General features: G+C 50.1%; 1 protein-coding gene across 3 annotated transcripts; it reads right to left on the reverse strand.

Annotated features, from left to right (window-relative positions):
- Positions 1 to 1,136: 1,136 nt before the first annotated feature.
- On the reverse strand, positions 1,137 to 14,563 carry ZNF346 (zinc finger protein 346). 3 transcript variants are annotated; one of them, XM_037907435.2, is made up of 7 exons: positions 14,443 to 14,563; positions 13,847 to 13,950; positions 13,649 to 13,744; positions 12,203 to 12,347; positions 10,479 to 10,718; positions 7,530 to 7,623; positions 1,137 to 3,643 (listed from the first exon to the last, which is right to left on the reverse strand). In XM_037907435.2, the coding sequence occupies exons 1-7, from the start codon at positions 14,501 to 14,503 to the stop codon at positions 3,538 to 3,540; spliced, it is 846 nt and encodes a 281-aa protein (XP_037763363.1). In that variant the 5' UTR covers positions 14,504 to 14,563; the 3' UTR covers positions 1,137 to 3,537. The 3 variants fall into 3 exon arrangements, with proteins under 3 accessions (XP_037763363.1, XP_037763365.1, XP_037763364.1); XM_037907437.2 differs by lacking the exons at positions 1,137 to 3,643; positions 7,530 to 7,623 and adding an exon at positions 8,111 to 8,330 and having other exon boundaries at positions 14,443 to 14,561; XM_037907436.2 differs by lacking the exons at positions 1,137 to 3,643; positions 7,530 to 7,623 and adding an exon at positions 8,337 to 10,236 and having other exon boundaries at positions 14,443 to 14,561.
- Positions 14,564 to 14,930: the final 367 nt, after the last annotated feature.

Consider the following 14,930-nt stretch of genomic DNA (forward strand, 5'->3'; position numbering starts at 1 on the left):
TAGGGGATATCCCTGTGCTGTGTCTGCACTCACTACGCCTCAAGCCCTCCAGCATTCTCACCCCTCGGGTGGCACACAAAGCAAGCTGGGAACCAACTCGCTCTAGCCAGACTCCCAGGCAGCAGGTCCGGGCTGGGGAGACAATGGAATTGTGTTGTCACTGACAAGGAGAATCCTGCTTTACACTCTCAGACCCGGCACTGGCTGGGCAGGGTTTTCAAATGGGCATGAAGCAAATGGAAACACATGGAAGTCACAGCTCAGCCCTCTCCCCAGCTGAGCCAGTGTGAAGATCAAGTTTCAGAGTAGCAGCTGTGTTAGTCTGTAGTCACAAAAAGAAAAGGAGTACTTGTGGCACCTTAGAGACTAACCAATTTATTTGAGCATAAGCTTTCGTGAGCTACATCGGATGCATTCAGATGTAGCTCACAAAAGCTTATGCTCAAATAAATTGGTTAGTCTCTAAGGTGCCACAAGTCCTCCTTTTCTTTTTGGGAAGATCAAGTTATCACAGTATTCTCCTGTCCTTCGAGCTGTGAAACACTTTCTTTTCAAGACATAGCCTCTTAGCCACCACAAATAAAATGCAATTCAGAGCAGGATAATCCAGATTCTACTCTCAGAGCAAAGCAAGGAAGCCACCACATTCCCCCTCTGCTCTCTCATACTGCACATGCCCATTGTGTGCCATGCTGTCGAGGTTAGAACACACACCTTGCATACAGGACAAGGCCTCAGCACAGTGCCAAGCCCTGAAGAATCGAGGCCAATTAAAGGAAGGCTTTACACAACCAGAGGCTGGCATACCAGGATACCTGTCGGCCCCATCAGTCATGGATAAACTAGCTGCCTTACACTGCAGGGCATATGCTGAGTGAATCTCTCAGCATTGCAGCAGCTCAGAGGAATGCCTCCTCAACACAGGGCCAATCTCATTTGATCAGCTGGCAAGCTCTACGCCTGGGCATATGGTGCAGAGCCCTGGGCATAACCAGGCAGGAATGAGGAGAGAGACTGGACTAGGCTAAGTCTGTTCCCTTGATGCATGAGAACATTGTCCCGCTGTGAGTGGGACGTACGCATGCTGAACACCAGCAGAGCTGTGCTGTCTGTCCCACCACACGCCAGCTCAGGCCTGCAAGGAATAGGATATATTCTTACAACTGCCCAGGCCAACCCAGCTGGGAAACATGTTTGGCACAAGTTTTGGAACAGTGAAAGGGGAAGCAGCGTCCAGATTTGGACTCTCCCGTACTCACCCAGTGGTTGCCCTGGCTGGAAACCAGCTACCGGTCACCATCTCACAGCAGCAGCATGAGAAAACCCATCACTGACTGGGTTTCAGCCCCAATATGCCCTGGGCTGCAGCACCCAAGATGGCAGGCTGACAAAGATGCACTTTGGTCCACCAGTGTCGCTCACCCCACCCTGCTTTTCTGCCATGAGCATGAACAGGAACTGCAACAGCCAATGCACACGCACAGTAACCCTCTATTCAGAGGCCTTATCCTAGGGGAACAGCAGCTACGCGGACACTGGGTATCAGATGAGGCAGCCCCGGCAGCGGAGCAGACCTGCACACTGCTCCTGTAATGCTGGAAGTGGAGAGCTCCTGGTGCTAACACACAGTGCCTGCCACCAGGAACTCTGGAGACCGGCACACTGAGACTAGAGCTAGCTAGAAAGCAGCACAGTATGGGAGTGTGCATAATGCACATGGTGTTTCCTTCAGTTTGTTAGAATTTACTGCTCATTAGTCAGTCTGATGTTGGGAAGGGCTCTTCAGCAGGGCAGAGTCAGCCTATGGGCCTCGCAGTATGGCAAGACTGGAAAGCACTAGGCAGACCAGCAGCAGCCTCTTCTGGCGTGGTAATGCAGGTCAGGCTGCAGAGGAGAGCTGCAGCCCGGATTGTGGAGGGGAAGGAGTTCACTCCATAGAGGTGCTAGCTCAGCGATTAGTGTCCAACTTGGTCCCCTTGCTTTGTGTGTTCATTTGCCCCGTGCCTGTCATCTTGGTTATGCCTTGGAGCCCAGGCCAGCTCCCAGTCTTACTCCAACGTTAGCTGCTTCACACAGAGCTCAGGGAGAAAGTCAATGGCCTTGATTCGGAATCCCAGCCACAAAGCGGTAATGCCCAACCACCACTCCCCCCAGCCTTGGCAGACATGCAGCATCCACAGCTGTAACACTCCCTCCTATCGGCCCCAGGAGATCACTGTCCACATGTGTCGCAGAGTGGGCATGCCTCCCTCTTTAGAGGGATGGATGTCACTCCTGGGGGATAAAAGCAGCACAACAGACCTGCACAAGGTGTGGGAAGCCCCAGGTCCCAAGACAAGCCTCATGAGGGACGAGATAGGGAGGACAGCCAAATGGGGGCTTGCCAAGGCCTGGTACAGGGAAGGGGCATCAGCCTGTCAGAAAGAACCCATGGACAGGCCAGCTGGGAGAGTGCAGCTCTGTGCAGAAGCTTAGTAGAGACTAAAAAGAAAATACCTCAACTGAAGGGAAAAAAAATACCACACAAACGTGATCTGAGATTCAAAGCCACCTTAGCCCTTCCTTCGGGGGTCTCCTCTAACGAGTCTGGGAGCATTCTCCCAAGGAGCTCAGCCTTGCTAGCACCACATCAAGATTTGCTAACATCTTTAGGTTTTGAATGAAGGACACCTGATTCAACCATTTCCTCTAACAGACTGACACGAATGTTTGACGTAAAAATAAACCTTTGCAAGGAGGGTTTGAAAGTTTCCTTCCTTTCAAGTGAAAAGCGCCATAAGTGGAGGCCAATGGGGTTCTGAGAGTTCTCTGGAGACCCAGCAGCTTGTATTCTCTACTTCTCTGCGGGCCCTGTCTGCTCCCTGTTTTAGCCGCAGGTTTTGTATGCCATATAGAGTAACTATGTAAAGAGACCACATAACAGATGCTCCAGAACCAACACCTGCAGAACTACAGAAAAGCCCTAATGGCAGTCAGTGGACCAAGAAACTTTGTGCACAAACCCAACTGGGGGAGGGGGCAGGAAGAAACACAGCTCTAGGATTTCCCAGTCTAAGCCTGGGCAAGGCTAATTTGTTGGTGTAGCGAAGCGTCCAATCCACACCTCACCTCCTAGCCATTGCCCTATGAGAGCCAGGAGCCTTCCTTCGGTGACAGATACCCCTGGCACAGGGTGTTGGCTCATCAGATGCAGGAATTCCAGGCTGTTTGTTCTAGGTGAGGGAGGAGGTGGCCTTGAGACAGACTGTTTGCAGCGGTTGGACCCTGCCTGTACCAGACACATCCTCACCTCACCAGCCACACAGGAAGAAACTGCACAATGAGAACCGTTCTTGGGGAGCGAGGTCCTGCTGGCTAATGTCTGCTTCTGCTGGATTCTTCATCAAAGAGAGACATCCAGCCCTAGGGCTGATCAACAGGCGCACACGGGAGGGAACGGCTTTGCTTATCCAGAGGGATAATGAAGCCACTGTGGGCTGGCAAAGAATGCTTGTTCTTGGGCCTCTGACAGCTCCAAGAAAAGGGCTGCAGATTGCTCTAGAAGTCCTGGCTGAAGTAACTGTAGCCCCCAGGGGCAGTTGACTCTTCCCGAACATACTGCTGCCTTGGGAACCGTCCTACGCTGGGCACTGCTCCTGGCATCCTGCACAGTGAATGGAGGGGGGAGGGGAAGAAAGGGAGAGTAGACAGTCAGAACCACTCTGAAGTCTGTCAGTTATCACTGCAAAAACAAACACTGCTATCATCAGCAACAACCCTACTGCAGCTGGGCAGCACACTTACATCAAGGCAACGTGCTTTCAAGTGACCTATTTACAGAACTAAGCACAAATGTCAGCACCCAGTGCTTGACAGCGCCACTCTAATGTCTATCAAGTGTTTCCATTATAAACCAAGTTTCCTCAATTTCTTCTCAGTAAGGTTGTAGAATCCACCTTGGAGCTGGCAGCCAGCAGACAAGGGCTTAGACCAATCGCAGCTTAAAACAAACCAATTACAATGGCGCCAAAGACTGGCAACCCCGGAATTTGTGCTCCTGGGAGCTAAGAGCAGCTTCCTGCTGAAACTCCACTGTTGAGGGTTTTTTCTGTAATGGGGAGAATTATTGCTCTGCCTCGCTAGAGGGAGATCAGAGTTTTTCTGGCCACGTTTCATGACATTGTTCTTTGGAATAGCATTGAAGGACCCTGTGTGGTAGACAAGCGTCTTTGTGGGTGTTCTCAGCTACAGAAAGGTAGATGTGTGCAGTGTAAGGAGCTGGGGTAGGGTCCTACTTGTGTTTTCTGCGAAGAACATAGCGGATTTGAGGGCTCTACAGAATGGCTAACACCACTTAAGAGGTCACTAAAAATGCCAGCAGGCGTTAGTCCTATTTCAGCACTAGAGGCTGAGGAGCTCATTCACGGTGCACATGCCACGCCTCTGCCTGGAGGTGCAATGCCCCAGTGCAAGAAGCCAGCTCACCAGGTACATATGGAACACAAGCACTTGTGAGGGATACGTGCGAGCCCACAAGCACCTACAATTGGAGGGGGACACCAACAGCCTCCTGCCACCCCGAAGTGTCCTGAGCTTGTACAAATGCAAACAAGGTCAGAACTAAGGCCAAAATTCTGGGCAGGCGGAGCCCTCAGCACCTTGCGCTGCAAAGGCTGGGCACCTCCTCAGCGCAGTGTCCTGGCTTGGGACACTGTCAAACCCTTCTGATAGAGGAGTTTGCCTGTGCCGGAATATTCCCACTGTTACAAAACCCACGGAGGGGCTGCTATTCCCCATGGTACAGAAGGGTAGTGAAGCACCTTCCTTCTGCCTGTCCCCATTCCCAGATTTTTCTGAGCATCTCTGGGACATGTGGCTGGAAAGCAGGTTTTCACCATGGAGATTTCCTACTACTGAGCTCCCCTCCCTTTCTAAGGAACACTTCACCCTACCAGTTTGACTTCGTTACGAGAACCCTCTAATTTAAAGCTCAGAATCAGGACTCCCAACTGTGGAAGAGTCTAGTACAAATGTTTGTGGTATAATGGATCAGATGTTTGCCTAGCAACCTATGCTTCTGGAAGTAGTTCTCAGGCCAGCAATACACCAAGTAGAGCAGGTAATTTGGTGTGCATGTTTCTTAGGGGCACACTGTCCCAGGTTACAGTACACTTAGGCCATGCCTACACTACCTGCCAGATCGGCGGGTAGTGATCGATTTATCGCGTCTAGTGTAGACGCAATAAATCAATCCCCAATCGCTCTGCCGTCGACTCTGGAACTCCACCATGGTGAGAAGCGGAGTCGACGGGGGAGTGGCGGCCGTCAATCCCGCGCCGCAAGGACACGAAGTAAGTGATTCTAAGTCGATCTAAGATACACAACTTCAGCTACGAGAATAGCGTAGCTGAAGTCGACGTATTTGAGCTTGATCCCCCCCAGTGTAGACCAGGCCTGAGTGATACTGTCTATGATTGAATGCGCCAACTTCAGACAGGGCAGCAGAAAATGCTGGAGCTGCAAACAGCTCTCCGGCTAGGCTATTTTCAGATCAAAAGCTTTATTGCTCCAGAAACGTTGCTTGGCAGAAGGAAGGCTAGACAACTTGACCTGAGATGTCCATGCATATGGGACATCTGCCTGATGTTATATGGCTTATTTACCGCTTAGCAGCTGGTTGGTGTTTTTGGTTCACAACTGGCAAACAGCTCTTATATGTAGGGCCCTACTAAATTCATGGTCCATTTTGGTCAATTTCATGGTCATAGGATTTTAAATATAGTAAATATCATGATTTCAGCTATTTAAATCTGAAATTTCACTGTGTTGTAACTGTAGGGGTCCTGACCAAAAAAGGAGTTGTGGGGGGATGTCGCAAGGTTACTGGGGGGGCGGGGGAAGAGGGTGGCCACTCTGCTACCCTTACGTTTGTGCTGCTGCTGGCACGGCCTTCAGAGCTGGGCAGCTGGAGAGCGGCAGCTGCTGGCCGGGAGCCCAGCTCTGAAGGCAGAGCCCCGCCAGCTGCAGCGCAGAAATAAGGGTGGCACAGTATGGGATTGCTACCCTTACTTCTGCACTGCTGTCTGCAGAGCTGGGCCCTCAGTCAGCAGCTGCCACTCTCTGGGCACCCAGCGTTGAAGGCAGGAGCGCAGAATGGTGGTGTGGTATGATATGGTGTTGCCACTCATACTTCTGTGCTGCTGTTGGCAGGGTGCTGCCTTCAGAGCTGGGCGCCTGGGTTCCGACCACCCAGCTCTGAAGGCAGCGCAGAAGTTAGGGTGGCAATACCATGATCCCTCCTAAAATAACCTTGTGACCCCCCTGCCACTCCCTTTTGAGTCAGGAGTCCCAAGTGGAGAAACGCTGGTCTCCCCTGTCACATCGGTATACGCACAGGATAAAACACACACGAGACCAGGTTTCACGGTCTATGATGCATTTTTCATGGCCAGGAATTTGGTAGGGCCCTAATAATATGCTAGTGCGGCACCATGGATCGGCCTGTAGAGGGAGCTGTCTAAGCAAAACTGACCAGAGTGTAAACTGTAGTGTAGTCATAGCTGTGTCAGTCGTAGGATGAGAGACAAGGTGGGTGAGGTAATCTTTTATTGGAGTAGTTTCTGTTGGAGAGGGAGAGAGACACAGACACAGAGGGCTTGGCTACACTTACATTACATAGCGTTCTAACTTGCTGGCTCGGGGGGGGGGGGGGGGGGGGTGAAAAATCCCCCCCCCCCCCCCCCCCCCCGCGAGCGCAGCGAGTCAGAGTGCTTTAAAACACTAGTGCGAGCCACGCTCCCAGCTAATCTCCCCCCCCCCATGGAGGTGGATACCAGGAGCGCTGGGTGAGCTCTCTCCCATCTCACGCGTGACCACACTCACACTTCAGTGCTTTGAAATTTCCAGTGTAGCCATGCCCAGAGACAGACAGCCACAAGCCTTCAAGCCACACCACTCTCCCTTGAATGGTCCCTTACAATAGGTGCTAACTACTGACGCTAAACAATCTGTTCCACCTTGCATTTAGCTGTGACCCTGGGAGTGCCTTTTCCAGACCTGAAGAGCAGCTCTGGGTGGCTCAAAAACCTCTCTCACCAACAGAAATTAGTCCCATAAAAGAAAAAAGGAGTACTTGTGGCACCTTAGAGACTAACCAATTTATTTGAGCATAAGCTTTCGTGAGCTACAGCTCACTTCATCGGATGCATCGATGCAATCCGATGAAGTGAGCTGTAGCTCACGAAAGCTTATGCTCAAATAAACTGGTTAGTCTCTCAGGTGCCACAAGTACTCCTTTTCTTTTTGCGGATACAGACTAACACGGCTGTTACTCTGAAACCTCCCATAAAAGAGATTACACAGAGACATGGTGAGGGAGGTAAACAGACACTAGTGGATCTCGGTCATAAAAGGAGGTGCACAAATTTTCAAAGTGCATCATTTTGATTGAGAGTCATACTGAAATAGTGCTCCCAATTCAATGGCATGAAACGGAACGATACACTTTAACTACTGCCATTGTAAATGCATTTAAACCAAAGGTCACTTACTGATTCTTGTGTTTGAAGCCGCTGATGTGAGCTTGGTACTGCTCTATGGAATTCAGTACTACATTACAAGTGTTGCAGGGGTACCCCTTCCCAGCTGAAACAGACATCAATGTTAACAAACAGCTATCCAATCACTTGGTGCCTGAGGTAGAAATAAGCAAGATAAATCAATCAACTGGACACACCAGTGAAACAGTTGCTAAACAGAAATAAATGGCATGTAAAATCCAGCATTTTGACTGGCTGAGGAGATAGCAAGCTCTCTATCTGCCCCCACCAATGGATTCTTAACAGAGGCCACAGCCATTTGGGGAACAGCGTGCCAAGCCAAAAACAACGTCTCCAATCAGAGTGCAGGTTTCTTCATTACAAAATGCACTGTAATGTTTCTGAGGTAGTTCACGCTCTTTCAGTGGCCTGGGGTAGGGTTTGAGAGTTTTCAGTCCAAAAATCTGACACAGCAATGCCTCTGCATCTCCACTTCCCTCTTGATCTGTACATCTCAGTTTCAGACAGCGAACTTTCAGAGAGGGAATTTTTCAACTTGAAGTACAAGGGAAACAGCACCACACAAGATTATATACACAACGTCAAATTTTAAGATACAGCATGAGATTCTGTATGCCATCCCTCAGTCACACATTAAGCTCTGTCCTGAAGCATCTGATATGTTTGAATGATACACAAACTGCAGAGCTCTTTCCTGTTGGTTACTGTCCCCGATACATCAGTGCTCTTGGGTACGATGTCAAACTCCAGCTGGAGTGAGATTTCTGGAACTTCTACTGGAGGTCAGAGATGCTGAGCACAAGGAAGTGGGATCAGGAGTGGAAAACATGCCACAGTGTAGGAGGCTAGTTCAGAGGACAACTACACAGAATTTTTTCTAAGATGAGAATTGCTGTGTACATTCCCAGCTCAGACCCTCAGGCTGCAAGCTCCTTGGGGCAGGGGCTCTGTTTGCTAACATGCCATACACAAAAATACTAAAAACAGGTATCTTAAGAAACAACTAAGAGGCCAAGAACACACACTTCAGACAACATAACTAAGGGGGAAAAAACAGCAGTACAACGACTAACAGCGCGAAGGGCAATGCAGCAAACACTCCTTACAATGCTGATGTATTGTCAAGATTTTGGACTGTTAGGCCATTTAACTTTGAGAACAGTGATCTAGAGTCAGATTTTAAGAGCCAGAAGGGACTTATGACCACCTAGTCTGCATTCCTGCATAACCCAGGCCAGAAAATTTCAGTCCACCACACTTCCTTATGGGAAGACACTCAAGTTAAAGCGATTTAAACTGCATCCCTGCCACCCTATGCTGGTTGTGTTTAAAAAGGAGCGTTTTAAATTGTGAGGTACCTAAACTTACTTATAAAAAAGAGAAGATTTTAGATGTGCCTGCTGGCTAATCAAGATAGGTACAGCCCCAAGATAGGCAGTCCAGGGAGATAACCGGAAGGACCATGCTAGAGAAGATGCCAGAGCCTCCAGGAAAGCACAGATTTGACTTGGACCCCAAGTTTCATGGAGGGGAGTGTGGGTGTATGACATCTGAAAGAGCTAGATAGCAACTGTACAAAGATCTGACAGCTGAAGGAGTTGGACAAAAATAGACGAGAAAGTAGTTCAGACCAATGCTCTTTGTGCTGCATATCAGAGTGGCTCCTGATTGCAGTCCAGACTCTGAAATCTCGTTTGTGATAGGTTAAAATTAACACGAGATGTGACAGGCATTCAGGTGCCTCAAACATCCCATGGAAGAGTACAGTTACTCTAGCAACAGTACAGTCTCTCTACTACAAAGATCCCAGGGGTCACAGCATCCACCTGCACCTGACAGGGTCAGAATTTAAATGACTTAGTGTTGTCTTTATTTGAGTCACAGCAGAAGACTGACACTAAACCAGGGCTCTACTGATTAGGGAAGGAGCAGATTTTTAGACCATCAGGTCACTCCACTGCCTGACCATTTCTAGTCTAATGCTGGATATTATGTGCCATTGGCATCTTCAGTTTTACTGCTCAAGGGGCAGGGAAGACTGCTTAGTATCATTGATACCCATTACTTGTTAGTGCCATCAGTGCCTGAAAGGTGACATGCAAAGGGTTAAAATCTGGGCTTGTGCCCTTTTACGTCTCTTTAGACTAGCGAAAGAGGGCCCGAAAGGGAGGTCTATTGAAAAGGATTTCCTTCTGGCTGTTATTTTTTATTTTCAGAATATCAGAAATGTAAAGTCTGGTTTCTCTGGTGTGAGGAGGTGTAGTGGGAGGTACAGAGGAGTTTATTGTGAGCTTTTAAAAACCTTCACTCCATCTTAACAGAGACTCTATACACAACACTGTTTATAAACAGCAGTTACCAAAAGAGAACATAATTTTAAACAGTCCACAAATCCCTCTCAATAGCTCAGCTTTCCCTCCAGTATGTGCTGGGATACAGCAAGCACACGACCTCATCAGATAGGACTGGAAAGACTACTGTCAAAACAGACAGAACCCCTCGCAGTCCCTATGTATGCATCATAGAGCAGTAAGATTGGTGCAAGCTCAGCATTTTCTCCCATGGCAGGGCACCCTGAAAGGTACCTTTGGCGCACTGATTGCCACCTCTGTAGCTCCAGTTTGGGAGCAATCCACTTGCTAGAAATTCAACTTGCTCCTAAGATCCCTCGGAATCTTTATGTCTTGAAACTTTACATCTAGACAGACGATATAATTACCAACAGCTAAGGTAATACCCCAAGCAATAACAGGGGTTTATAATGGAAACACTAACCAATCCTACCTTAAAAAAACAAAAATTATGCAATTTGTTGTAAGTCTTACTCTGTTCCCTTCAAAAGGCTGTCAATCCCAAAGCTTTCACACCCCCACTGCTGCCGTGAGACCCTCCCACCCCATCCGTCAGCTACTTTGGTAAGCTTGGCTGCCCAGGACTCACCCATGGAGGAGGATGCAGGCGTGTCAGAGGTACGACCATAGTGTGCCATCAGCTTGAGTTTGGTCTCTTGCTTTCTGTGTTTCTTCCCTACATAATGCTGTTTTGCCATGAGCGGATTGTTGAAAGTGGCATGGCACAGGCTGCAGAACTTGTCGGGGTCAGAAGTGTTCTGGTTCTCCTCGCTGGAAGATACAGCAGAGGGAGGGAGGTCAGCCGGGCATTTCTGTGGAGGCATCGTTACTGTAAAACGAAACAGAACACCAATTACCAATATTCAGAGATGTACAAACTGAGCAGCCAGAGTCAGTCTTTGGAATTTTCAGTTTGTTTCTACAGAGAAGGGCTTTTGACACAAGATTTGCTGGAGGCTTTTCATTTGGATCTGTACGCATCTCTTCCTTTCATATCCCATAAACAAATATCGAATGGTAAGACAAGTCAGAGTTTCCAAGTTAAATCAGAACTGCAGATCCTCCTTGGCCGTATCTTAGAGCACACCAGGCCAACAGTGACATATTTAAAGAAACTGGAAACAAATCACCTCCCACCCACAAGGATGTCACTCACTCCCAGCAAATGGAAAAAGGGGAAGAAAAGATACAGAACAGAGCAAAACCCTCCCATAATGTTGTCACGGAGCGTGGGGGAGTCTGGGGCCTGCACCCCTCTTCCTGGGATTCACGGTGACTCTCAGCCAGCCAGTAAAATGGAAGGTTTATTGGACAATAGGAACACAGTCTAAAACAGAGCTTGTGGATACAACCAGGACCCCTCAGTCAAGTCCTTCTGGGGGGCAGGGAGCTTAGATCCCAGCCCTGGGGTTCCCTGCTTTCCACCACCCAGCACCAAACTGAAACCGAAACCCCCCGCAGCAGGCTCTCTCCTGCAGCCTTTGTCCAGTTTCCCGGGCAGAGGTGTTACCTCCCCCTCCCGGCTCAGGTTACAGGCTCTCAGGTCTCCCATCCCCAGTGAAACTCCCCTGCCACATTCCAAGGTCAAACACTCCCCCCTCCCTGCTGCGTCACAACTGTACTTTCAGAGTAATTTTCTTTCAATGGTATGATATTTAAACTGTGTGTGAAGGACCTGATCCTGCACCATTAGTCAATAGTAGCCTTGCCACCAACTTCATTGGAACAGGACTGAGCCTGATTAAGTTAATTGACAAATGCACACAGTTCCATTGCTGTATGATGGAGACACTTGCAACATACTCTTATGCCACAGTGATAGGCACCTTCAAAATATCTGAGCACGCTCCCGCAGTGAGCAAGTGACCTGGTCTCCTATGAGCACCTCTTTTTATAAAGTCTCCTTATCTGACCCAATGCAGAGGTTCCAAAGGGTAAGAATGCCAGATGGGATGCAGAAGTCTACTCTCTCTGCATGCACTGTACATGGAGAACTAGGCACTCCAGTCACTCCAAATTATAATTACTTTTCTTAAAGCAAACTTCAGGGCAATGCAAGTCTACAAAACAGACTACCAAAAGGGGAAACAGAGTTGTTGGCATGTGTTTCACCAGGCTGCCACATGCTTCTGATTTCTAACAGCACTCATCTCACTGGGAAAGCATTAGCACCCTTATGCCAATGGGTCCAGAGCTGTAGCAAGGTACTCAGCCACTCTAATCTAGAAATCATGATGTGACGTGAGTAGGAAGATTACCTACTTGTGCTGCTCCCTCACAGGGCACCCGTACAAGTACTGCAGACAGCCATACCTTCCATTTTGGGGGACTGCTGCTTCAACTTCAGGTTCTTGGCATGAGTCTTGCCTAAGTAGTGAGACATGGCCACAACGGGAGAGGAAAAGGTCATGTTACAGATGGGGCAGCATTTGTTCCGGTCTTCTCCATTGCTGCTCTCCTATTCACAAGAAGGAACATTGATGTTTGAGAATCTGAAGCAACCAGACATATTCAGCTGTCAAGGCCGAGGAATTTGGTACAGCTTCATTCCTTCCTTTGAAGAACCGTGTTCTCATTTCTGACTAGTCTCACTTTCATCAGGTAGCGGCACATTTTGGCGGGCTATTATGACCCAGAGGAGTTGAGGACAAAGTAGATGGCTGAATTGGTGTAGGTTCCCAGACTATTCGCTACAAAATATGGACCACGCAATACAAAGCATTGCAGCCAACTCTGTCAGCTATAATTCAAAGTTACCTGACTAGGTTAACAGTGTCTATTTTATTCTGAACCTACCACCACACACACAGATCCTCCTTTTATACTCATCCCTGCACTGTATATTCTATGTGGGCATATGCAAGAGGCTGGACTGGAGAAGATTTGGAATTAAAGCTGAAGCAGTGATAAAACTTGAATCTGTTACTCAAACTGCATAATCATCCTGCAGGCAGATGGCTGGAAATGCCTTAAAGGCACCACAACCACCAGCAAGGGGAACTTTGAGTAACAAGAGATCATCCAAAAAAGTAAACTCCAGCAATATAATTAATTCCACAGGACATGCTCACTGACAGTAAGTTACATGGTAATTACATTTGTGACTGCTCTTAATCACCTTTCACCCTCACCTGTCCTTCCAAATGTTGCTTCATAGCAGTACTTCTATGGGGGGGGAGGAAGAGGAGGGGTGTCACATTTATTTAGATTGCAGGTGTTGCCACACACTGGCTAAGAGGTGTGCTCACTGCAGCAATGTGTAGCAACTCGAGGGCTCAGCTGTCCTCACTAAGGGCTGGTCTACGCTACCGCGCGGGGCTGATCTAAGATACGGAACGTCAGCTACGTGAATAGCGTAGGTGAAGTCGACGTACTCAGACCTACTTACCGCGGTGTCTTCACTGCGGTAAGTCAACAGCTGACGCTCTCCCATCAACTCCGCTTGCGCTCCTCGTTCTGGTGGAGTACTGGAGTCGAGGGGAGAGCGCTCAGTGGTCGATTTATTGAGTCGAGACTAGACATGATAAATCGATCCCCACTGGATTGATCGCTGATCACTGCTCACTGACCAAGCAGGTAGCGTAGACAAGCCCTAAGTTACCCAATTTCAACAATCCTCTCTCTGATGTATTATTCCATATTCCACTGCACCAGTCATGGAATGTGCCTGCTAAGTCCCTGTCAACGAAGCACTCCTCAGTGCTTACAGGATGCTAGTCCTCTTCTAGAGCCCTGAGGCCCTGTAGTTTTCTACATCACCTGCTTGGTCTCCAGCTTTATCTTCTTCCCCTGACTGAGCTCCTCCTCGCCGTGAATCGACATGTACCGCCGCACTTTGTTTGCATGCTTTTTGCTCTAGCAGGGAGTGAGGAAGAAAATCGGGTTAATGGTCAACAAATATTCTATTCAATTACATCCAGAATAAGAAACCCAGCAACATCTTGCTGCCTGCAGTACCTGGTAATGTGCAAGCTTCTGGGACTCTGAGATGAGCACTGCGCTGCACACTTTACACTGCGCGTCTGTGAAAATGTGGCTGTTCTCTCTGATCATACGATCAACTGTGAAGAACAAGACGTGGAAACGTGTTGCAGTTTACTTTCAAACAAGGTAGCTCCTAGTAAGGGACTCTGGACCCTGAAATAACACTGGGCCACGGCGACCGTCTTCAGATCGCTCTCACGTGAATGTAGTTAGGGGGCCTCGCGTCTTGGATTTCAAACCTTTAGGAGTAAATAATAAGTCTCAGCACATCCAAACCCGCATCTCCGGTGCTGGAAAAGCGGAGTAACCCCCCCCCCGGGGCCAGTCGGGGCGCGGGGCACAGGCGCTCACGAATCGAGGAGGAGAGGCGGCCCCGATTGCCCTGCCCGCTCCCGGGAGGAGCGGAGAGCCCCGGCCCGTCCACACGGGCCACGCTCAAGCCACTGGCGGGCGGCCGCGGGTCCGGGGACAGCCCCTTGGCGGGCGCAGCGGAGCCCGGGCACCGCCCCGCTGCTGCCCCCCCCCGGCTCTGGGAGAGGCCTGCGAGCTCCCGCGGGGCCCGGACCCACCTGCCTCCTTCCCCACCGGCAAGGCCGCGGCGTCCCCGTTGCTACCCGCCCCGTCCGCCATCTTCTACTGGCGCCCCGGCCGGCCCCGCCCCCAGCACGGAGCTATCGCGAGAGCTCCTTCCTCGCGGGGAGGGGGCCGCTGTTCTCGCGAGCTCCGCTCTGCTCTCCGGCGCCGGCGGCGGGCACGTGACCCAGGAGGCAGGCCGGGGCCTCCATGTTGGTTGCGGGCAGAGGCGGCCCGGGCGGGGTTGCCATGGCGACGGGGCGACCTGTCGGAGGGCCCAGCTCGAGCCTGCGGAGGGCGACGGCGTCCGCTGGCCCCAGCAGGGAGCCGAGACTCAGCCCGGCCGCCAGGCCCCGGCCCACGGTACCCAGGCCCGTGTGCCCAACCCATCCCGCAGGCCTGGGCCTGGCCCGCCGGCACCCCGGAGCTGGGCTCTGCTTGGCTGGAACCGCGCGGGGCGGGAATCCCGCCGCCCAGGGCCAAT

Source organism: Chelonia mydas, chromosome 8, assembly GCF_015237465.2.
Source record: "Chelonia mydas isolate rCheMyd1 chromosome 8, rCheMyd1.pri.v2, whole genome shotgun sequence".
Taxonomy (NCBI): Eukaryota; Metazoa; Chordata; order Testudines; family Cheloniidae; genus Chelonia; species Chelonia mydas.

What these genes read in the sequence shown, in the direction of transcription:
- ZNF346 (XM_037907435.2), bottom strand. Translation starts at nt 14,503, where the DNA reads ATGGCGGACGGGGCGGGTAGCAACGGGGACGCCGCGGCCTTGCCGGTG. An exon ending in GCCGGTGGGGAAGGAGGCAG is followed by an intron (nt 13,951 to 14,442) that starts GTGGGTCCGGGC and finishes TGTTCTTCACAG; the next exon opens with TTGATCGTATGATCAGAGAG. An exon ending in AGAAGCTTGCACATTACCAG is followed by an intron (nt 13,745 to 13,846) that starts GTACTGCAGGCA and finishes ACTCCCTGCTAG; the next exon opens with AGCAAAAAGCATGCAAACAA.